Source organism: Bos grunniens, chromosome 17 (genome assembly GCF_055505025.1).
Source record: "Bos grunniens cultivar Pamir isolate PY7600 chromosome 17, Bosgru_T2T1.0, whole genome shotgun sequence".
NCBI classification, from domain to species: Eukaryota; Metazoa; Chordata; class Mammalia; order Artiodactyla; family Bovidae; genus Bos; species Bos grunniens.
The window spans coordinates 32,721,973-32,747,506 of record NC_141181.1 but is presented as its reverse complement, the minus strand read 5'-3'; the positions used below and the strand labels follow the sequence as shown (position 1 = coordinate 32,747,506).

The 25,534-nt window shown below is 36.0% G+C and overlaps 1 protein-coding gene across 4 annotated transcripts in view; it reads left to right on the top strand.

The window, feature by feature from the left end:
* Positions 1 to 25,534, top strand: part of FAT4 (FAT atypical cadherin 4) — a 193,335-nt gene that overhangs the window by 83,419 nt on the left and 84,382 nt on the right. For all 4 annotated transcript variants that reach the window (XR_015143947.1, XM_086345923.1, XM_086345922.1 and 1 more), the window contains exons 3-6: positions 11,076 to 11,337; positions 12,822 to 13,172; positions 19,614 to 20,536; positions 21,181 to 21,355. Coding sequence is in view for 3 of the 4 variants with exons in the window: in XM_086345923.1 (XP_086202049.1) it covers positions 11,076 to 11,337; positions 12,822 to 13,172; positions 19,614 to 20,536; positions 21,181 to 21,355 (1,711 nt within the window). In the remaining variant the exon portion in view is untranslated. The remainder of the gene's footprint in view (positions 1 to 11,075; positions 11,338 to 12,821; positions 13,173 to 19,613; positions 20,537 to 21,180; positions 21,356 to 25,534) is intronic.

The window sequence follows — 25,534 nt, the reverse complement described above, 5'->3', positions numbered from 1 at the left end:
TCCCCTTCTCCTCCTGCCCACAATCCCTCCCAGCATCAGAGTCTATTCCAATGAGTTAATTCTTCGCATGAGGTGGCCAAAGTACTGGAGTTTCAGCTTTAGCATCATTCCTTCCAAAGAAATCCCAGGACTGATCTCCTTCAGAATGGACTGGTTGGATCTCCTTGCAGTCCAAGGGACTCTCAAGAGTCTTCTCCAACACCACAGTTCAAAAGCATCCATTCTTTGGCGCTCAGCCTTCTTCACAGTCCAACTCTCACATCCATACATGACCACTGGAAAAACCATAGCCTTGACTACATGAACCTTTGTTGGCAAAGTAATGTCTCTGCTTTTCAATATGCTATCTAGGTTGGTTATAACTTTCCTTCCAAGGAGTAAGCGTCTTTTAATTTCATGTTTATGCAAACATAAAGTGTATAACTTAGTAATAGCCTTATATATTTTAAGGAAATTATCCAGGAAGCCAATGAATTTTGAATTCCATTAATAAGTTTCCTAGCAGTAAACTGATTTTGGGGGACACAATTTAGATTTCTGTCTTCCATGTTTATGTTTTAAGTTTAACTAAAGCAATCATTATGCTCCAAACATCATGACAACTTACATAATTTGTAATTTATATTTTTCCCATTAAAAAAATAACGTCACTTGTTTTCTCCTCCTTGCTAGGTAAAGGTTTTAGTTAATTTCTAGAATTTTGGAAAGAGGAATAATGTTCCCATACACTAGTAGCCCATTTCCCTTTTTGCTAAGCCCCAAATAGATAATTTAATTTCCTTACCTCATTTAAGCTCCAGAAGGATATGATAACTTGATTTTTGGCTTATTTAACATAAAAAAGGTGAATAATTCAATAATAGACTAATTTTAACAGCCAGTACAGAATGTAACAACTTAGTCATTTATCAGTCAGTTTAGTTCAATCACTCAGTTATGTCCGACTCTTTGCCACCCCATGGACTGCAGCATGCCAGGCCTCCCTGTCTACCACCAACTCCCGGAGTTTACTCAAACTCATGTCCATTGAGTCAGTGATGCCATCCAGCTATCTCATCCTCTATTGTCCCCTTCTCCTCGAACCTTCAATCTTTCCCAGCATCCAGGTCTTTTCACATGAGTCAGCTCTTTACATCAGGTGGCCAAAGTACTGGAGTTTCAGCTTTAGCATCAGTCCTTCCAATGAACACCCAGGACTGATCTCCTTCAGGATGGACTGGTTGGATCTCCTTGCAGTCCAAGGGACTCTCAAGAGTCTTCTCCAACACCACAGTTCAAAAGCACCAATACAACTAAATGGACCTTTGTTGACAAAGTAATGTCTCTGCTTTTTAATATACTGTCTAGGTTGGTCATAACTTTCCTTCCCAGGAGTAAACATCTTTTAATTTCATGGTTGCAGCCATCATCTGCAGTGATTTTGGAGCTCAAAAAATAAAGTTAGCCACTGTTTCCCCATCTATTTGCCATGAAGTAATGGGACCAGATGCCATGATCTTAGTTTTCTGAATGTTGAGCTTTAAGCCAACTTTTTCACTCTCCTCTTTCACTTTCATCAAGAGGCTTTTTAGTTCCTCTTCACTTTCTGCCATAAGGGTGGTGTCATCTGCATATCTGAGGTTATTGATATTTCTCCCGGCAATCTTGATTCCAGCTTGTGCTTCCTCCATTAGTCATCTATACATTTTGCCAAAGTGTAACTTAGGAAAAGGAAACAAAATAAAGCAAGTACATTTAAGTAATTGTAGTTTTCTACTGAAAATATGTTTAGTACTTTCTAGTAAATTTTGTGTAGAGAAAGTTTTTCCAAACTTTAGCTACCATGAAAAGAGTTGTATGCAGAATGTTTGTATTATTATTGATACATATGAAATATCATCAGCTATAATTTAGTAAATACTGCTGAGATTTTCTTAAATCTCGTCATTGGTCATATATATTTGGATAGCTTAATTCATAAACATTTTTTATCTTTTATTTAGCAAAAAGCTAAAAAACAAAAAAAAGAAGCTCATGCAATTACTATAAGCTCATGCAAATGATACATCAATTAGAGCAGTTGCTACAACTATTTGATGTATCATTTGCATGAGCTTATAGTAATTGCATGAGCTTCTTTTTTTTGTTTTTTAGCTTTTTGCTAAATAAAAGATAATGAAAGTTTATGATACTCTCTGTAGGAACAGAACAAGTAAAACTCATTTATTTCAAGTGATTTATTCAAGGCAGGAATTAATAATCATGTTAATTATAATATACATATCCTAGTGAAATGCACTACTCTCTTCAGTTCAGTTCATTCACTCAGTCATGTCTGACTCTTTGCAACCCCATGAATTGCAGCACGCCAGGCCTCCCTGTCCATCACTAACTCCCGGAGTTCACTCAGACTCACGTCCATCCAGTCAGTGATGCCATCCAGCCATCTCATCCTCTGGCGTCCCCTTCTCCTCCTGCCCCCAATCCCTCCCAGCCTCAGAGTCTTTTCCAATGAGTCAACTCTTCGCATGAGGTGGCCAAAGTACTGGAGTTTCAGCTTTAGCGTCATTCCTTCCAAAGAACACCCATGACTGATCTCCTTTAGAATGGACTGGATCTCCTTGCAGTCCAAGGGACTCTCAAGAGTCTTCTCCAACACCACACTTCAAAAGCATCAATTCTTCGGTGCTCAGCTTTCTTCACAGTCCATCAATCACATCCATACATGACCACTGGAAAAACCATAGCCTTGACTAGACAGACCTTTTTAGGCAAAGTAATGTCTCTGGTTTTGAATATGCTATCTAGGTTGGTCACAACTTTCCTTCCAAGGAGTAAGCGTCTTTTAATTTCATGGCTGCAATCACCATCTGCCATGATTTTGGAGCCCAAAAAAGTAAAGTCTGACACTCTTTCCACTGTTTCCCCATCTATTTGCCATGAAGTGATGGGACCAGACGGCTTGTTCTTCGTTTTCTGAATGTTGAGCTTTAAGCCAGCTTTTTCACTCTCCTCTTTCACTTTCATCAAGAGGCTTTTTAGTTCCTCTTCACTTTCTGCCATAAGGGTGGTGTCATCTGCATATCTGAGATTATGGATATTTCTCCCAGCAATATTGATTCCAGCTTGTGCTTCTTCCAGCCCAGCGTTTCTCATGATGTACTCTGCATATAAGTTAGATAAGCAGGGTGACAATATACAGCCTTGATGTACTCCTTTTCTTATTTGGAACCAGTCTGTTCCATGTCGTTCTAACTGTTGCTTCCTGACCTGCATATAGGTTTCTCAAGAGGCAGGTCAGGTGGTCTGGTATTTCCATCTCTTTCAGAATTCTCCACAGTTTATTGTGATCCACACAATCAAAGGCTTTGGCATAGTCAATAAAGCAGAAATAGATGTTTTTTCTGGGAACTCTCTTGCTTTTTCCATGATCCAGTGGGTGTTGGCAGTTTGATCTCTGGTTCCTCTGCCTTTTCTAAAACCAGCTTGAACATCTGGAAGTTCATAATTCACATACTGCTGAAGCTTGGCTTGGAGAATTTTGAGCACTACTCTTAAGAATTATTATTCGGTGCTCAGCTTTATTATTATTTTATATTTAATAATTACATATATATGTTTTATAATATATATAATCATATATTATATATAATATCATATGTATCATAAATGCATTATGTTATATATATATTATATAATTATATTGTATTTCATAATTATGTATTATATAATATATTATAAATTATATCTATATTATAATATATAATTATAAGTTAGATATAATATTATAATATTATATATGCATTATATATTATATATCATATATTATACATAATATTTTATATTATATAAATATATAATGTAATATATATACATATATTAATAATAAATATACAATATTATGTAATTATAATATTTATATACTAATTATGATATTATAGAAATATATTATATTTGTATAACACTATAATTTATATAATATACATTATATATTACAAATTATATATAAATATAATATACAATATATTATGATTATAAATTCATAAAATGTCTATAATAATTATATATAATTATATTATATAATTTATTATTCAGTGATTATTTGAAAGAAATGCCAACATTCCACCCTTACAATAATATTATGCAAAGTCTATTATAATTTTACTTTCCTCCCTACTTTTCTCTTTTTAAACTGTGATAGAAGGGTTAAATCAAATGCGGTGCTGCCTGTATGTTTGTTTTTCTCCCCGTGACTTTTCTGTGTGTGCGTGTGTGTGTGTGTGCATGTGCACCTGCATACACTTGCCTTGTCTTCAAGTTGATGTTTTGAGATGTGTTTATATTTAGTATGAGATTTGAAGAAGGCTGGGAAGGTCATTACATCTCTAGGTATTTACCTCAACACGATTTTAGTGTACTTTGTTTTATTTCTATTGAGTTTCCCTTTTCAAGTTAAAAAAACTGTATCTATGCCAGTGTTATCACTTAGACATTCTAGGCTTTTTTTTAAAAGTACTAAATGCAAGGTGATGATATCTAGTTTATGCAAGAAGTGCATTTGAGGTGAGACAGTGGGAAGTTAAAGAGGCACAAAGGAGGAAAACTATAAAACAGTAACAGTCTAGGGAAAAGGAAGGAAGACTGTTTGCAATTCAAGGAAAGAGTGGTAGAAATCACCACCAAGTACTTTGTAATAGGACCACTATGTGGGAGCAGGGAGAGTGGAGGTGGAAGGGGAAAAAGACAGTAGAGGCTGGAAGGAAGGAAGTAGTTTTACCTGGAACTTTAAAGAAAAGAAGGACATTTTTGTAGAAGTGCTTTGGCACTATTATTTTTAAAAAATTAAGCTCATGAGATCCTTTTCCTTCTTGAATATGTTTTTTTTTTAACTTTTTAGTGATGTTTTAATAACTACAGACTATGTCCACTCCTGACATGAGGAACCAACATTTCTTTGCCTGTATGCCAAATGGGATGGCTACCTAGGCTTCCTAGGACATTCAGAATTATTGGCTGTTTCCTTTTTTGAGTAGTTTACAATAAATTATTATTAATGTTTTTAGATAAACCTTTTATCTTCTATTCTGTTCTCAGCTCCTTACCTCTAGGTTAAATTTGAAAATATGTATGTACACGTTTGAAATGATTTATCTCTTACCAAATCATGGTTCTGGTTCTTTCTTCATCTAGTTTTGAGTAGGAACCAATATTGAAATGCAAGGAGTTTCTTTTACTTTTTGGCCAGCATTAAATTGTCATGCAGCTATCTTGCAGGTTGATTTTGAAACATTAATAGAATTCTTTAAAACACTAAGATTACATAGGTCATCAGAAAATTATGCCCACATATTATATAGTTTATATACTTTTCCTTAATTACTAAATCAAACATAAAATATTAGTATGTTAGAAAACCTGGTGTAGGTCACTGAAGAATAATGCCCGGTAAAGGAATCTGAAAGCAATATGTACATATTGAGCATAATTTAAATATCATTTGAAACATATGTTGGATCAAGATAGACATCTCTCAGAAGCACATGATTGTCTGTGTCTTGTTTCCTTTGATAAACGAATTATTATGCTTGTAATGGGCCAGGACATTAAAGCTTTATTCCATGGTACCATACTTGCTTTTGAAACTACTACTTAAGATTATAAAATGCATTTACAATTTATAGCTATTTACTTTTAGAATTCCTTCCACGTACTTTTGTCTCTGTGGTTCCTCAGGAGAGTAGAATGTTTTTAAACAGCATTATTTCCACTGTGCTACAGCTGAAATATGATATTTGTTTCTTGTAGCATTGCTGATACTGCATATTTGGGATACTAAATAAATAAATAGACTTTTCAAAAGACCTCATTAAATCATTACTCTTGGCCATGAATTTTCAGACATTCACTGGAACTTCTAATGCACCACATCAGCTGATTTTGAAAGTGAAAAATTATGGTTTATCAACAGTCTGATGCCTTTGGTTTTCTGTTCAGAAGAATTATCATAAGTTCAGGAGTATTAATTATTATAGTCATTTTGTAGATGGGACATTTCTAAATTTTGAACCATTTATATAATAGCTTGAAATACGGTTTTGCATCTTGGCTTTCCCCTAATTTCCAAATTCTATTTTAATAGTTCAGAATTGAGTGTAGCTGTTTTTCTCTGGACTGTTTCACAGAATAGTGGAATTCCTTGTGAAACAGAACAAAAAGTACAGAATGTAGTTAGATTCAAAGTCTAAAATTCTTATTGAATGTTTTTGTTAAACCATACAATTACAATAAATACATTAGATGGTCTATGTACACCTGAATATACAAGATAAATGTGCATAGTATGTCAAATCCAGCTGTCATTACTAAATTAAAATGTGCTTTGAGGATTTCACATTACTAAATTTTAAGATTGGTTTGGGAATGCAGTACAAATATAGCAAATACCTCTAAACATGAATTTTGAAAGAGTATTTTTGCCTTCGACTGTTAGCAGTCATGCCCTTATATATTTGATCTTGAGAATGAAGCATATTTAATCTATGAGGGAAAAGATGTATGGAAACTGCAGATTCTGTAGTTTCCCAGCATGTCAGCCTTAGAGTCTAAATGTCTTAAATTTATGTTCTTCCTAAAAGCTTCTTGAGAGTTCTAAGCCTGGATACTTTAACAAATACATTTCTAGAGCTGATATGGTAATATATCTATATCTATATCTATATCTATATCTCAACATATCTACATATCTACACATATTTGTTTTATATGAGTATATTGAAATCAAAAAGTAATTTTTGAAGTTGACAATTCCAACACTACATATACCTCAGTGTCAGGATGTAATACTATATAAAATAGAAAATCAGACAGTATTTTTCCTTGGATATATAGCAACTCTAATCAAATTTTGATTTAAATTACTCATTTGCAAACATCTCTGTCATCAAATGCATCTAACTTGTTATATTCCTTTTATAAAAAATAATTAAAATAGGAATAAAAACAGTTAGCACTGTCATACACTTAAAGCTTTTCATGCATTGTTGTAGGTCCTTTACATGTGTGAACTCCTTTAATCCTCAGATTCAATACAGATTAAGTACTGCTACATTACAGTCCCATGTATCAGATATTATTACCAGCCAGATTGTCTCGGTAAGGAAACATAGGCTCATAGAAGTTAAGGAGTAGCCCAATGATACATGATTAATAGGTAGTGGAGCAGAGATTCAAAACCAAAACTATGGCCCCAGAGCATGCAGTCTGAACCAGTACAATGTATAATGTGCAACTCAGAATTCCAACTATAATATACATGTGATTGCTGCTGCTGCTAAGTCACTTCAGTTGTGTCCGACTCTGTGCGACCCCATAGACAGCAGCCCATTAGGCTTCCCCGTCCCTGGGATTCTCCAGGCAAGAACACTGGAGTGGGGTGCCACTGCCTTCTCCAATGCATGAAAGTGAAAAGTGAAAGTGAAGTTGCTCAGTCGTGTCCGACTCTGTGCGACCCCATGGACTGCTGCCTACCAGGCTCCTCCTTCCATGGGATTTTCCAGGCAAGAGTACTGGAGTGGGGTGCCATTGCCTTCTCCATACATGTGATTAAGCATATCTAAATCAAACTGTTCATTATTTCAATAATATACAAATAAGTTTATAAGAGATTTTTTGAATACTATAGTTACCATCCCTCATTATCAAATCTAGATTGTGATTTTAATTTTAATTTGCCTTAGTTTGTTTATTTTTGACTCTGCTAAAATCTACTCTTTCTGAAACCTTCCCTTTAACCTCTGTGGCAAGCTGTCCTCTGGGTCTCCCAGGTTCCTTCTCCTCTTCTTTCCTCAGTCACTCCCCTTATTTCCCATTCTTTCAATATGATATTCATTCTTTATGCTGCTGTACCTTTTACTATCTATTCTCATATAAATTGTCAACAAATCATCTGGCTTCAACTGTGAGCCACATAATTGACCTTCAGATAGTTTTATCAAACCCCTTTTCAAATCTCTGACCACATATCCATTCCTATGGCTATAATCATTGCCACATAATCATTTCTATGAAGCTATCCTCCACTCTCTTAACATACCATACATAAAATTATAAAATTTCAATGCATAATGTCTCCTGAGTCCAAGCAGACCTTATCCTGAGATGTCTTCAGCAAGAACATTCTCCTAATTCCCAGCCAAAGTAATTTGAAATTTTTTTTCTTTCTCTTTCACTTTTAGGCTCATTGCATAGAGTTGATAAAAGAAAGAACGAGAATAAAAGAGAATGTTGAACAACTGAGAGCTATCCTTAGTTACTTCTGTATCCAATAACCCATCAGATCTTACTAATTTGTTCTGTGTATATTATGTTTGGTACACAATGATTGAGAGCCTCACTTCTGGGGCAAGATAACCAGGGTTCAGATTTCTTTGTCTCAGTTTCTTTATCTTCAAAATGGGGATAATAATAGTGCTTACCCAACTGGATTGCTTTTAAGTATCAAATCAATTAGTGCCCATGAAGTGATGCGCTCAGAGCAGTGCTTAGCACTCAATAAACACTTAATAAATGTTCTATTTTTCTTTTCCATTCCTTCAGCCAAATTCCTAGTTTATACTTCAGATCTTGAGTGCTACAGTTCAAAGATCTGAGTGAACACAAGAATGCATCCCAGCTTTCATTTTACAGAACAGGGACTTGAACCAGAAAATAATGCAGATTATATAGAGTTTCCTCTTGAGGAAATGAAGTCCCAGTCTCCTGGGGCCAAAGTCTACTCTCTCACCCCTTCTCTGGCCTCTCTTCTTTCCAGTCCATCCTATACCATCAAGAGCCTTAAAAGATTGTTTCCAATTAAAACAAGATCAGTGGTTTCTTGGTCATACAGTTCAATGTGTGTTGTAACTGAGATTCTCCAGTGTATGTGCTGTGCTGTTCTTAGTTGCTCAGTCATGTCCAGCTCTTTGCTACCCCATGGAGTGTAGCCTGCCAGGCTCCTCTGTCCATGGGGATTCTCCAGGCAAGAATACTGGAGTGGATTGCCATGCCTTCCTCCAGGGGATCTTTCCAGCCCAGGTCTTCGCATTGCCGGCAAATTCTTTACCATCTGAGCCACCATGGAAGCCCAAAAGTACTGAAGTGGGTTCCCATGCCCTTCTCCAGGGGAACTCCCTGACACAGGATCAAACCGGGGTCTCCTGCATTGCAGGTGGATTCTTTACCAGCTAGGCCCCTATCCAATCTATACCCATAATCTAATATTTTAGCTCATTTTTTCTTTTTTTGTTCTACGATAAAACTCTCCACACTGGACTTCCCAGGTGGTACAGTGGATAAGAATCTACCTGCCAATGCAGGCAACATGGGTTCGATCCCTGGTCCAGGAGGATTCCACATGCCATGGAGCAAGGAAGCCCGTGCACCACAGCTACTGAGCCCAAACCCTAGAGCCCGCAAACCACAACTACTGAGCCCATGTTCTGCAACTCCTGAAGCCCGTGGGCCTAGAAGCTGTGCTCCACAACAGGAGAAGCCACCGCGATGAGAAGCCTGCGCACTGCAACCAAGAGTGGCCCCACCTGCTGCAGCTAGAGGAAGGCTGCATAAAGCAAGGAGACCCAGTGCAACCAAAAGTGTATAAAATACATAGATTAGTTAATTAATTAAGCAAGCAAATCTCTTCACACTAGCAACTGGTCAAAGTAATCCCTCTCTTTGGTTCTTACAGTGCACATTGTAAGCTTCCATTTGTGCTGTGTTGTGCTTAGTCGTTCAGTTTTGTCCGACTCTTTGCAGCCCATGGACTGAAGCCGATCAGGCTCCTCTGCTGTTGGAATTCTCAAAGCAAGAATGCTGGAGTGGTTTGTCATGCCCTCCTCCAGGGGATCTTTCCAACCCAGGGGTCGAACCCAGGTCTCCCTCATTTCAGGTGGATTCTTTACTGTCTGAGCCACCAGGGAAGTCCACATTTCCATTTAGAGCTTTCTTAATTTAATTACCTTCTTATGTTGAACCAGAGGAACATGAGCTCAGAGTCAGACACAAACTAGGGTTTGAAATCCACTCACCCCCAGTATGACTCTGGATAAGTTAAGTACCATCTCCAAACTTTGCATCTTCTTTTGAGAAATAGTATCTCACAGTGAGAAAAACTGAAAATGAAGTGGCTCAGTCGTGTCCGACTCTTTTCGACCTCATGGACTATAGCCTACCAGGCTCCTCCGTCAGTCCATGGGATTTTCCAGGCAAGAATTCTGGAGTGGGTTGTCATTTCCTTCTCCAGGGGGATCTTCCCAATCCAGGGATTGAACCCGGGTCTCCCGTATTGTAGGCAGACGCTTAGCCACCAGGGAAGCATGAACTAAAGCAAGATAATGCATCCACAGTGCTGTCCCTGGGCCTGGCAAACCTCTGGATATGTAGTTAATAGTATTATCATCATTTGCATTTTCCACAGTGACAGTTTGACCCCTTTCTATGATATATTTTAAGAATTTATATATGTGTGTGTGTGCTGTGCTTAATTCCTCAATCATGTCCAATACTTTGTGACCCTACAGACCATAACCAGCCAGCCTCCTCTGTCCATGGGGTTTTCCAGCTAGAATACTGGAGTAGGTTACCATTCCCTCACATACACACATATATATGGGCTTCCCAAGTGACTCAAGTCTTAAAGAATCCACCTGCCAATGCAGGAGACACAGGAGATGCTGGTTCGATCCCTGAGTTGGGAAGATTCCCTAGAGGAGGAAATGGCAACCCACTCCAGTATTCTTGCCTGAACAATCCCATGCACAGAGGACCCTGGTGGGTTGTAGTCCACAGGGTTGCAGAGTCAGACACAACTGAGCATGCATAGAGCGCGCGCACGCACACACACACACATTTTGAAGGTTGAGATTCGCTGTGTTATTTAATGAAATGAATAGTGAAAGACTATTTAGTTAACTACACTGGACTGTTACTATTTGAAATATTACAGTATCATATGAAATTAAACCCCAGAGCCTCACTTTGTCAAGTATACATTCAGCACAAGGAGCAGAACTTTTACTGTTCTACTTCTAGCAGTTCAGATTCTGCTCTCTTTTCCCTAGGGTGCAAATGCTCTTGTCACATATACGATCATCAGTGGAGCCGATGACAGTTTCCGAATTGACCCTGAATCTGGAGATCTGATAGCTACCAAGAGACTGGACAGAGAACGTCGTTCCAAATATTCCTTGCTGGTTCGTGCAGATGATGGTCTTCAGTCCTCGGATATGAGAATAAATATTACTGTCAGTGATGTGAATGACCACACACCCAAGTTCTCCAGGCCTGTGTACTCCTTTGACATCCCAGAAGACACAACCCCAGGTAGGTGGCACACTTTTAAGTATATTTTGCAAGGGTCACCTTTGACTACAGTTACACGGACTAGGTTTTGGCTGCTCTTGAACTGGGACTAGTATGTGCTACTGGGCATAAACGTTGGATTTTTAAATATTTTAATTAACTGTCTTTGCTACAGTTCCCAAACAAATTTATAGACTTTTGAGAGCAAATGAGAAAAGCTAATCATCTGATGTCTTAATTACAGATATTTGTTTCTGAAAGTATCTGTGACACGCATTGTTAAGTTTCCTGGCAACCATAGTTTTGATACTGTTTTTCCACTGTAAGGATGTCTGATGTGATTATGTTCCTGAGCATAGAAAGCAAAAAAAGCACAGGAAAACCTGTGAATACCCGTTATAGTACTTACTAGCTGTGTGAACCAGGGCAATTAATTAATTTCTCTTAGCTTCAATTCCTTCTTCTGTATATGGAAACAATGATTCTTGTTAGAATTAGGATTAAACATGTATGAGTTTGCTAACATGGGGCTTGAGGATTAGCAGATGCTGAATAAATGTTAGTAGAATAGGAATCCTGAATTCTCACCTTGCTTCTTTGAATATTTTATGTTGTAACTGTTGCACGTGAGTACTCAATATCCCTGTTTCTGGTGTGGGTTGGCTTCTTTTCCACTATCAGAAATTCTTATCTAAAACTGAAATTGTATTGTGAATTATATTTGAATGAGTTTGTAAAATAAGGCATATGTTTTAGAAACTCATTTGACAAAGGAATGAAACATTTATAGAGGACTAAAATCTCACTGCAGTCAGTTCACCAAGATGAATTGTTCATGTCCTTCATGAAATTCCCATCACATTTCTTTCTCACCTCATTTCTAGCAATGGTCATATAAGCTGTTAAGTGGTATGCCCTTAGCATAATTCTGTATTATTGCTTGGAATTGCCAGTTCCTGACACTAGCAGTGGGCCCCAATATATGTTCACTGAATTCATCAATATGGTCATGAATTGGTAGGTAGAAAAATAATGTCAGAAGTTGTGTTCATTTCCCAGAACATTTACATCGCAACATAAGATCTACTGGCTTCCAAGGTGGCACAGTGATAAAGGATACGCCTGTCAATGCAGGAGACTCCAGAGACATAGGTTCAATCCCTGGGTTGGGAAGATCTCCTGGACTAGGAAACAGAAACCAACTCCAGTATTCTTGCCAAGAAAATTCCATGGATAGAGGAGCCTGGTGGGCTACAGTCCATGAGGTCGCAAAGAGTCAGACATGACTGAGTGACTGAGCGTGCACATACACACATAAGATCTACTGGAGATTTGGGAATGTTGACATCCATGTTAATGTAGAAATCTACAGTGTTGTTTTCATTATATTTTCATAGTGATTTTCTAGTTTAAATATTTTACTATACAAATAAATGTTTTGGTATCATATATCATCTCTTAGCAATACCCTGTCCCATTAATTTTAGATTCTCAATTTATTCTAGGTTCTTTGGTAGCAGCTATTTTGGCTACAGATGATGACTCTGGTGTGAATGGAGAAATTACATATATTGTGAATGAAGATGATGAAGATGGCATATTTTTCCTGAATCCAGTTACTGGAGTCTTTAATTTGACTCGAATGTTGGATTATGAAGCACAGCAATATTATATCCTCACTGTTCGGGCTGAAGATGGTGGGGGACAATTTACTACCATCAGGGTTTACTTCAACATACTAGATGTAAATGATAACCCACCCATTTTCAGCTTGAATTCATACAGCACATCTTTAATGGAGAATCTACCTCTAGGATCTACTGTTCTTGTGTTTAATGTTACCGATGCAGATGATGGTATGTACTTTATTTTGCATACTTAAAGCTTATTAAACATTAATCATTAGATTTATATCATATTTATTTACTGTGTGCAGCTGTCACAAAATTGCATTTTGTAAATATAGATCCAAAGTTGAGGAATAGGTTTATAACTTAACTATAGAGAATTAAAAAACTAAGGATTTTATTAGTTAAGTTCTTTTTTATAACACTTACACAGCATACATTGTGTGCATCTTATAAGCTTTATAAATTTATCTTCCTTTATTCTCTCTGAATGTGTGACACCACTGCAGTTTAGCAATGTAGAAGTCATAAAGCAGCTTTTTGGTAGGTTTTCTTCAGATAACTATTTGCTTACATATATTCTTTTAACATAAAAAGGATAAAATGTGGATGCTAAAGGAAAACCAAGTCTCAAAAAATACTTCAAACTGCATGATTAGTTTTATATTTCTGACCGAAAATGGCTCAGAGTATCTCAGCAAGCTTTCGTGCTTTAACTCCAAAGACGGTCTCAGATCTCTTTAATTTTTATGCTATATAATCTAGTTGAGATTTTAAATTAAATCTAGACTTTACAATGTTTGATATTTGTTTATTTGATTTGTTTGATTTTTATTTCTTTGAAAACTTTAAAGTATGACTCCCTTGGTCTTTTTTTAAGACTAATTTTGTAACTATACATACCAGATAATATAGCCTTTAGAGATAACATTGTACAGATTGTCAATCTTTGTTCGGAAAGTTAATACCTTGTTTTTCCTTCCACTGGATGCAGCTAAATGTTCATTTAGTTAAGAAAACAAGGGACAGTATTTTAAGAGGAAACTGGTCTCTAGCCCAAGGATATGCCTCGTGGCATAGGCATATCAACCTTAATTTAGAATTTCCTGGTTCTTGCTGACTTAAATGATTTATGTGATCTCAGAGTACCATTCATCCCATTCTGCTCTATACTTAGTTTCAAGAGTGTCTAGAATCGCCACTTACAAAGATATGAGAGGCAGAGCACAGTGTATTTATATATCTTTCAATTCATGAAATAGGAAATGCTTTAATTAGAATTCATTAAGTGCATTTTGAAGTTTTCCTCTCTTATTTAAGCATAGTTAATAATGAAAACATAAATATTCCTAAAACAGAAGTGCCTATAATGTTAGTACCACAAATTGCTAAGAATATTAAAAACAACAACTGACAGTTGTCAAATACAGTCATCCCTTGTACCAGCAGGGGATTGGTTCCAGGACCTCTGGAAAGTTAGTGAAGTGAAAGTTTAGTTGCTCAGTAGGGTCTGACTCTTTGCGACCCCGAGGACTGTAGCCGCCAGACTCCTCCGTCCATGAGATTCTCTAGTCAAGAATACTGGAGTTGGTAGCCGTTCCCTTCTCCAGGGGATTTTCCTGACTCAGGGATCAAACCCCGGTCTCCTGCATTGCAGGGAGATTCTGTATCTCTGAGCCTCTAGGGAAGCCTCATTGATACCAAAATCCAATATGCTCAAGTCCTTTATATAAAGTAGCGTAATGTTTGCATACAACCCATGCACATTCACCCATATACTTCAAATCATCTTTAAATTACTTACAATACCTACTACAATATAAATGCTATATAAATAGTTTCCAGAGCACAGAAGATTTAAGTTTTGCTTGAAATTTGGAACTTTCTGGAATTTTTTTCCCTCAAAATATTTTCGGTCTATGTTGGTTGAATCCTTGAATGTGAGACCAGCAAACATGGCGGACCACTTGTCCCTAGTATGTAGCCAGTCCTGGCCTAAGAATGTTGCACAGTCCTTCATGTACATCAGCCTAGTTCTGTACGTGTAAGTGTCTCCCATTAGACTTTATGCACAGTTGAGGTTAATCTTCATTTTGAATGTTGCCTTATCTATTATTATAAACTTAATTAATTTACCTGATCTCTGGATATGAACATTTTTTAATTTGTTGTAACTTTTCCGTAGTGAAGAATTATCTGTCAAATTTCTTTGTGACTTTAAGCATTAGAGAGAGCCTATTATATCATAAGATTGTGTGCAGGTCTAGAGTAAATTCCATTTATCCTCAAAACTCAACTGTAGAGAACTGAGAAAATAGCAAATAAGAAACTTCCTTTGTGAAGTTTCCATTCCTGCTGGAATATTCCATGCAAGCATATTCACAGAAATGTATTAACCATTGACTTCAAGTTGCTTTTTATGGATTTTTTTTTCCTTTAATTGTGTTAGATAAAAGTTTCAAGCTACAGTTTTTCATTGTTTTAGTATTGAATACTTTTATCAGTGTAATTTCCTGCACCTTGACCTAAAATATAGGACACAGTTTCTATTCTCTCTGAATTTCAAGGATCATGATAAGACTGTACAAGGGTAACCTTCTTTGTTTAAAACTGCCAACTCAGTTATACTAAATAGCTCCCAATGTGTTTCACAATGTTATTTAGACTTTTCTAATTAACAATTTAGTTTTAATCTCAGACCAAGAGCTTTCAGAGGAGATAATATTGTCATCTTAAATGAAGACATTTTATATGAAAATAAATTTAACATTTTCTGCTACTTATATCTAGATTCTCTAAGTTTAACCTAAAATTTTAGATTGCATAACCATTTATAAGAAAAAAGCAAATATTTTACTGTGTTCACAAGATAAGTAGCACATGTGTTAATCTCAAAGCTTTCATTCATATAGCTAAGAAAGTATTATATTGAGGCAAAGTATGGTGGGTTCTAGAGGTACAGAACTTGTCTGCCAATGCAGGAGATACAAGAGACGTGGGTTAGAGCCCTGGGTTGGGAAGATCCCTTGGAGAAGGAAATGGGAACCCACTCCAGTATTGCAAGGAAAATTCCATGGATGGAAAGAGGAGCCTGACAAGCTACAGTCCATGGAGTTGCAAAGAGTCAGATAGGACTGAGCGACTGAGCACACACATTATAAATTGAAGTTTCATAGAAATAGTCTAGCTTTGATAATTATTATATTATCCTAGAAATAAATTCATATACTCTTAAAAATATTGGGGAGTCACAGAGTACTTTGAGAATAAAGTAATTATTGTTGAATAAATTTACTGATATATGCTTGGTACACAATGCAGATCAACTGACCTGTAAATGAGTTTCATATTCCAGTGACCTGATGACCTTGTTGGAACTGCTTTATAAAAGTGAATGCTGTTTGCAAGAGTTCCATGTGTTGCAGCTGTACGATAAGTTGACAAATACTAGTTCATTATAGAAATAATTAGGCATTTATGGACTGTGAATAAATATGCACATTTTGTAACAGAGCCACATACCTACAGTTATGTGCTGTATTTCCTGGAACTAAATTATTCTCAACACTGAAATAAAAACCAACCAAAAAAAAAAAAAAAAACCCAACACAACCATACACACAATAAAACTGCCAGAAAGAATCATGCAACTAAACCACTTTCAGAACACTGAACATAAATGGTTAGAAATATGGACTGTTCTTAGCTTAAAGATCTGGGGGCTGTAAAAGCCCACTAAATTCAAGTTCTAGCATGTATGAATAAATTATAGAATATTAAAATAATATGTTTACTGATTCATGATTGGGATATTTGATGCAAGGAGTAGAGAGAGAAGAATGGCCTGAGCTCTCCGTTTTTTAGGATAGTATAAAGGTTCAGGGAGAATTTTGAGTCTCAATATGTATACATGTATTTTATAGATGTAGAGCACATGCCCAAAGTCACTTAGACATGACAGGAGTGAAAAGTCCTTTTCTTGACAGTAAAGTCCATAGAGATGGTTTCCATGACCTGTAATTGCAGCAGTACAGTTTCAGTTCCTGAGGTGAAAGCTATTTCTTAGATTGTGCTGCAATATTTTGTGCAAAACCAGTTGTATTTCTATGTTTATGTTCTCAAAGATAGTGACTGTTATCATTACCAGTTCATTTTTAATGTCATCATTTGATATAGTCATCATTATGAATTTAAATATAAAATCATTTTTATCTTTTTCATAATTCTAGTTAATATTTATTACTTCCACCACCCACCTACCCAGCAAACTTTCTCCCTAAAAAAGAGGCTGTCCTGCTGTTTACAACAAGGCCATAAAATCTTGGGATCATGTTCTCTTTTTGCCTCTGCAGGTTAATTGTTTACTCCAGGAAATAGCATAAAAAGTGGACCAGGGGTGTTCCAATCCTAGATTTAACTGCTTGCCTTCCAGTTGATTTATGTAGAAATGTGAAGCCATCACTTTGTAGCCATGTGTAGTTTTGTCAGTATTTTAAATTTCTTTTGATCTTGGGCATGAAAGGTTTATATGCTTACATAGAAATATATCTCTGCTCATTGGTATTATTTTTATTCAGGTGTCTTCATAACTTTTTCTGAATAATAATTGTGTCTGAATTTTTACCTCAAAGAACAGGAACTAAATATTTACTGACAGAGTTAGCCATAGGAAATGCAAAAAAAAAATTCCTAAGAGAGTAATTCTATTTAAAAATATATTAAATATATATCACTATAATATATATGTGTGTGTGTATGTATATATATATATTTAAAATCAAGTTACTTTCTCAATCAAAATACTTTCTCAGTAATATATCCATATTTGGTACCAGTTGATGAAACCTTTTTCTTTTTTTTTTTTGCATCAGTTGATAGAACTTTTCTTCCCCCAAACCTGTGGAATTTTAAGTCAGAGAGTTGAAGTAGGCTGTTGACCTTGTTCTATCCAGATCTTAAAATTCTCTTTATCTCCTGCTGGCGAGTTGACCTGTAGCCTCCATTAGCTTTATTTATTCATATTTTTCCTGATCCTCAGTGTCCTAAGTATTTTGAACTTTATAACCTCTGCTTTGTTCTCTTGTGAATGGTCTTAAATAAACTGCAAAGATTAAAAGCCACAACTCTTAATGAGGAGAAAACCCCTACCTTTTCAAAGATCTACTCAATCCTTGTTTATCCTAGATATTTTTGTGAATAAGCCAGTGCCTGAAAGTTATCTCCGTAAATAGTTTCCTCTGCATCAACATATAGACAAAGGATATTAGATAAGAAACTATCAAAGCATGGGAAAAGAATAATTCTAGCATTAAAAAAAAAACAAATAAGCAGGCACTACCTGGTAGGGAAAAAAAAAACTGTATTACTCAACTAAAACTTGCCTTTACAAGGACTTAATGGGTTTCAAGAAAAGGCAGAAGCTAACTGAAGTATCTACAGAATCCTAAGAAAGAGTACTTTTCAAGAAAAGGGTGATCAACTTGTTCTAGAAGACTTTTGGCAAAGAGTGGACATCATTTTTGACACTTGAATAGTTAAAGTTCATAAATATAGGAGCCATTTGTAAGTAGTTTATATAACTCAATGGATTTTCCATAGCATAAGATCCCAGAGTAGAGCATCTTTATTAAGGATGGATTATCTAGATGTAAAATATGTTTCTTAGAAATTCTTAGGCCATCCTATAATTGCCCAACATGTTTATGATAAAATATAAAAGTACACATGACATTATGGACCAGTGAAGAAACTGCTATTCTGGGGCAGGAAATATAATTTTTTCTTTGTGTTTGCACTGCTTATCTGTAATTTAGCTTTAAATTATTTACTAAACCAATAAGTAGGCTGAGCGATTCTCTACATCATCTCTAGAATTCTACAATCATTTTCTGAAATGATTTATATGCCTTTTTAAATTAAAATGTGACACATGTTCCTGGGAAAAACTGATAAAACATTATCTAAAAATAGCCCAAAAAGAGTGTGAATCTTTATATTTGGAGTCTTTTATGCATACATTTACTGCTAACATTTTCTTCAAAAATACTTTTAAACCACAGTAAATAAACATAATAAACTTTGAAAGAGAATTATTTTCTCAGAGGTATTAGCCAGACACTTAATAGGAATTAAAAAGTATTTATTGGTTCTGCCAAGAAATGTAAAAGTAGACTTAAAGCATCCATGACTAATGCCATATATCAGAAAATTTTATTATCATTCTCTGAAAATTGGTGTTGGCCTCAATAAATTACTAATGTGATAAATGTTTGGCTAGTAGTAGAGTGTGGCACTGTTAATGTTGAACTCTCAGGAATTATGTGACAGAAATAAAGAAATGTATAGAAAAATATCCACTCTCTAGTATATTTTTTTTCCTCTTCACTCTCGTAATTTAGCATTTCAACACCTTGGTAAATAGCCAGCAGTATATAGATCATTTGTTCACCAGATTGTAAACATCTTTTCAAATCAAATGATACCAAGAAAAAAGTTATGGGTTATGTATTCCTTAGAAAGAAAATTAACTGTGGCTAAACCATTCATAAGGTGTGTTTGGAGGTCATGTGTATCAAATACACAGGTTCATATCATGAAATTTTTGGTGCAGTTTAGTTTGCGATCAGCATTTAGTTCAGAAAATTTAATTTTTTCCCCCTTCCATTTCAGGCATCAACTCTCAGTTGGCTTACAGTATTGCTTCTGGCGATAGCCTTGGGCAGTTTACAGTCGACAAGAATGGGGTATTGAAAGTTCTAAAACCTTTGGATCGGGAGAGTCAGTCCTTCTACAATCTGGTCGTTCAAGTGCATGACCTGCCACAGCTTCCAGCCTCCAGATTCACAAGCACTGCTCAAATCTCCATTATTTTGTTGGATGTCAATGATAACCCCCCAACCTTTCTTTCCCCTAAATTGACCTACATTCCAGAAAACACACCTATTGATACCATTGTTTTCAAAGCCCAAGCAACTGACCCAGACAGCGGCCCAAACAGCTACATTGAGTACACCCTACTGAACCCTTCGGGAAATAAGTTCACTATCGGGACCATCGATGGAGAAGTAAGGCTTACTGGAGAGCTAGATAGAGAGGAGGTTTCCAATTATACTCTCACGGTGGTGGCTACGGACAAAGGTCACCCATCTCTGTCTTCATCTACAGAGGTGGTAGTTATGGTACTTGACATCAATGATAATAACCCTGTTTTTGCACAGGCTATGTATAAAGTGGAGATTAATGAAAATACACTTACTGGAACGGATATAACACAAGTATTTGCAGCAGATGGAGATGAAGGTACAAATGGACAGGTCCGCTATGGCATTGTCGACGGTAATGCCAATCAGGAATTTCGGATCGACTCAGTCACAGGGGCAATCACCGTGGCTAAGCCTTTGGATCGAGAGAAGACCCCTACTTACTCTTTAACTGTTCAGGCAACAGATCGGGGCAGCACTCCCAGAACTGATACCTCTACCGTCAGCATTGTTCTACTGGATATTAATGATTTTGTCCCCATATTTGAGCTATCTCCATATTCTGTAAATGTCCCTGAGAATCTGGGAACATTACCCAGAACAGTTCTTCAGGTAAGTATATTTAAATCAAACAAATATTGTGCTCTTTGTAAGACAATTCATTTAATTACAGTGTCATGCTGCCCCACTCTCTTCCTCATTCTCATCCAAAAATGCTTACCTGCTGATACAGCAGATCTCGAAAAGGACAGGTTTATGAAAATTACTCCTAAGGACCTGTTGATTTCCTTGTAGATGAAATATTGTATTTCAGTTATATCCTTTTGTGTTTATCTCTGCTGCACACATTTGTGCATTTTTGAATTTTGTTTCACTATAACAGTTATTCTATACATAGTAAGAAAATAAAATGATGTTAAAGTTTGAAAACTTTTACAAACGTTGCTCTTCATTCCTCTTTACAAATCCAACTACCTGGATGAATCTGCTGTTAAAAAAATTTTTGTGAAGTCTTCCAAAAATGCAATGTGTTATTTTATACCTGGTTTTATACAAATTATATATGGTACTCTGTGCCATTTTAAAATTTTACCTAAAACTTACAAACATGTCTCTGAAACCTTTTAATATTGGTCTGTATGGCTCTACCCTATTATTTTTAATAATACACTTATTTTTAATAATACACTTTATTTCATGATATACATTTTGTGAGTATTACTCACATTCATGGCCTGTATTATTTTCTCCTGTAGGTGGTGGCAAGAGATGATGATCAAGGTTCCAACAGCAAACTCTCGTATGTTCTATTTGGTGGTAATGAAGACAATGCTTTCACTCTCTCAGCTAGTGGAGAACTTCGAGTAACACAGAGTTTGGACCGTGAAACAAAGGAACATTTTGTCTTGCTGATCACAGCTACAGATTCAGGTAAATCTGTAATAACCTTGTTCGACAGTGAAAAATTTCTTCATAATATATGTAAATGGAAGTATGTTTACCACTAAACTAAATGTTCTTTGAAATTTACTAATGCTTGGAACTGCGGTTGTATCCACACCATTTTATAGAACATATATCACTTTATGAAATTTATATGTAAATGTTAAGTGTTTAAGCACATTACAAACAAAGCTGTACTCCTATAAGACACAATATATCCTTGCCCGGTAGGCTGACCCGGTATCTCTGGGGGTGACTCTATACTCTCCCCCTTGACTGTGGATATTTCAAGTACCTTAGCTTTGAAAACATTCAGATGGTTCTAACTGGTCATGGAGATAAGAGAGTGGGTCCAGAGTTCTACTTCATTAGTCCTGTAGGTTCTGCAAAATCATAAGTAGATATAATAAGCATCTGATGAAGCCCCACAGAACTCCAAAAAGGGTACCAGTGAGAGCCTGGCTTCTCACTGAGTAGCAGTGTAATGAACTACGATAGGGAGAAAGAGAAGCAGTATACATTAGCTCTCACTGTTTAGAAACAGAAATTGCATACAGTTGTAGAGCAAGTAGCATAAAATACAGTCTATTCAAAAAGTAACATTACTGTTAACCACTGTTTTGTTACAGTTCTAATTCAAAGCTGAAACAACTAAAATTTGTTAAAGAACCTCTGTGCCTTGAAGAAAGTAGATGTGCTTAAATATGTGTTGAATAAACAAATGAATAAATAAATCATTGATCTTCAAAAGTCTCAGGGAATTATGAAGCATTGTCCTTACGTAACACTCATTTATAAAAATTGTTAAAACTTACTGTTTTAATTGTTGAAGTTAGTAATGTTGACATCTCTTTATTAATTTGTTGAAATTGTTTTAAGAACAGGCAGATCTGTTGGAACTTCAAAGGACTGACATTTTTGGTATGTGGATATTTATGTAGATGTGTGGCTACTGCTATAGGAGAATTATTCTGAATTTCCAAATGAGCTGTTTTTGCTGTGGTTGAAATGTTTTTGATGAATATAATTTATTGCTATTTTTGTTATTTGTGACCAATTTCAGAGTATACAATTTCATGTCACCACTTCATAAAAAAAGGAGATTTGAAGATTAAGAGTAATTACAAATTTCTGTTAAGTATACTAATGATAGTGCCACTGCTTATTTATCAAGATGGCTCTGTCTGTATTATTTGCCGTTTACTTCATCTTAGACTATTGCTTTGTGAAAGAAAGCACTAGTCTCTTTCTTTTTTTTTTTTAATCTGTGTGAATGACTGTGTTACATTGCATGCAAACTATAAAATCCCAGGCAATGATGAGCAGAATGTAGTGTGGTAACCATATAAAACTTAAACCAAGTTGATCTGAAACATGTTTCATTATATGTGTAGGCAGTACTTCTCGGTCAGTAGATAAACATTTTCATGTGGCAAATGCAGTCACTGCCACATGGCTCAGGTCAATCCATATTTCAAGAGTCGTCTGGAGAAAAGAAAGGATAAAGAGGTGTACAAACCAGTAAACGGTCAGATATTTGGAGGTGAGATTTTATTATGAAAACACCGCAGACTCAGCTCTCCTCTGCAGTTGCTGGATATGTGCAGTCAATTCTAGGCACTCCCAGAAACAGAGTCTTTGTGGAGATCATTTGGGGGAGGAGAAACCAGACCCAGGAATCTGGCTGCTAAGGCATCCGTCACTATAAAACTTGCTGCACAAGATGGTGTGTCACACGAAGGTCATCCCAGGGCGAGGAGCAGATTGTGATTGTGAGAATCAGAGATGCAGTGTAGGGTGACCCTGGACGGACAGGGCACAACTCATAGAAGTTCTCCATCAGGGGATTTGTGATTTGGAACATTCTAAGTCAAAAGCCATGTCAGAGAAAGAATGTAGACATCTAGACAAGAGTGTATGTTTTCAATCAGATCATTCTGAGAATTTAAAAATCTTTTTGTGCGCCTGTGAAGCCAAGAGGGAGATATTGTGCAGGGGAAGGGAATGGTTGTTTTCTGACATTTGGCAATCTGAGTCATGCAGTTTGCCAGATTTTACAGATATTAACCCATTTCTACATATTACTTTATTATCTCAGAGACTATGGTGTGTTTATTTCCACTGTAGTTTCAGTAAACTCCTCAGAGTAATTAAGTAATTTGCTCAGGAGGTGGCGCAGTGGTAAAGAATCCACCTGCCAATGAAGGAGACTCAAGAGACGTGGGCTCAGTCCCTGGGTTGGGAAGATCCCCTGGAGTAGAAAATGGCTAAACTACTCCAGTATTCTTGCCTGGAAAGTCGCATAGACAGAAGAGCCTGGAGAGCTACAGTCTATAGGGTCGCAAAGAGTCAGACACGACTGAGCACTCATACACACACACACACACACACACACAGCCAAGACGTGGCAGAGTAGGTATTCAGATCCTAGTATATCTGACTTCCAAGTTTAGTGTATGTGAAGGTTTTAGTGCTGAGGTAAAGTAAAATTTGAAAAATATATATTAATTTCCAAAATAATTTTATTTGCAAAATGAACCCAATAATTGTCTATATAATATACTGATTAAAAGCTTTAAATTTGAACTGATGGTGATTTAAATTCTGTTTCTCTCAAATTTTTTTTTTGTGATTCAGACAAAATCTATCATCTCTTTCAATCTCAGTATTTTCTCAGTAAAATGGGGATAATAGTAATTACAAAGTAGTTTATTACAATGTTTAACTGATACAGTATTTGTTAAATATGCCTAAAACATTTTATATATAATGATTTTAATGAATTGTGATCCATGCACTTTAAACATTCAAAAATTCTTATGAATGTCTGCCCTGTTTCTTACTAGTCTTATTAAAAAATGTATCAATTGTTTAAAAAACATTTTTTTAAAATTGCAATTCATATTTTTTTCATTTTATGCATTACTACATTAAGAATTTTTATTGTGATATCAGTTTTTTCAGATTTCCAAAGAATATATTGCATGGTAAGTGCTTAACCATTTAAAAACTGTAGGTCAGCCAAATTATGGTTAGGGAAGACTTTGTGGGCTAGTCAGCAAACTTAACCACCACTTGTAATGATGCTTCTCCATCAATATGACAGCATAAAATTGACATTTCATTAGGAAAAAAGAATGAAAGGAAAAGAAAAGTAGGAAGGAAGGAAGCAAAAGAAAGAGGGGGAAGAAGAAAGAGGGAAGGAGGGAGGGACCAAGGAAGGAAGAAAGGACGGGAAAGAAAACTGGAAATAATAGAGTTAAAAGTGTTCTCTTCTAGTACACTTGGGTGAGTCAGCCTGTTGAGAGGAATTTTCACAACGAGGAGATTCATTAGAGTATTGGTCTAAATGTGCAGACTTCACAAGAACCAAGTCCTGGTTTCAGGGAGCTGGACAGTGTGCATTCATGATGCCATCAGCCATGATCCTGGGGAAAATTGGGGATCTAAAAGTGTTAATATAAGGACAAATAATGCAAGTGCGACTCTAATTTCTATGAAGGACTGTTGCCATTAAATGAAAAATGTGAAGACCAAGTGTGTTTATATTCTATCCAATAATGAGATAGGAGAGTTATGAGTTATTAAAAACTTACAGTTCAGATTATCAGTAAAATGAAATTATGTGGATGTCTGTCATTCAGGGCCTTAAGCATAATGTTAAGAATCATGATGGGAGCATGAATGAGATTCAAGGACATTGGTCCCTTGGTCAGAGTATTTTGGCAGTCTTAGAAATTAGATAATTACTTGAAAATTTCTCCAAAGTACAGATTTTTATGAGTGCTTTTTTGCGGGGCTGTCTTGAGATGGACTGGTGGCTTGTAGGGACACAGGAGTAGAAGAATTCAAGTAGGTGTATGGAGATCCTTTAATATGAATCATATAAAGCAATCAGAAATTGTGAGGTGTGTTGGACTAGATGTTTTTAAAATTATTAAAACTCATGTGCAACCATAATTTTATACCCAATTCCTTTCTATACTTCCAGTGTCATCAATATCCACAGTGAGAGCTTCAGATATCAGGCTTCAGAATTTGCAGTTTTATATTCCAGGAATGAAGTCTCTGACACAGGATTTAAAATACTTATTCACTGCTATGATTTAAAAGTCAAATTAGTAGATGACATGAGAAAATTCAGAAAAATATGGCAGCTTTTAAGTC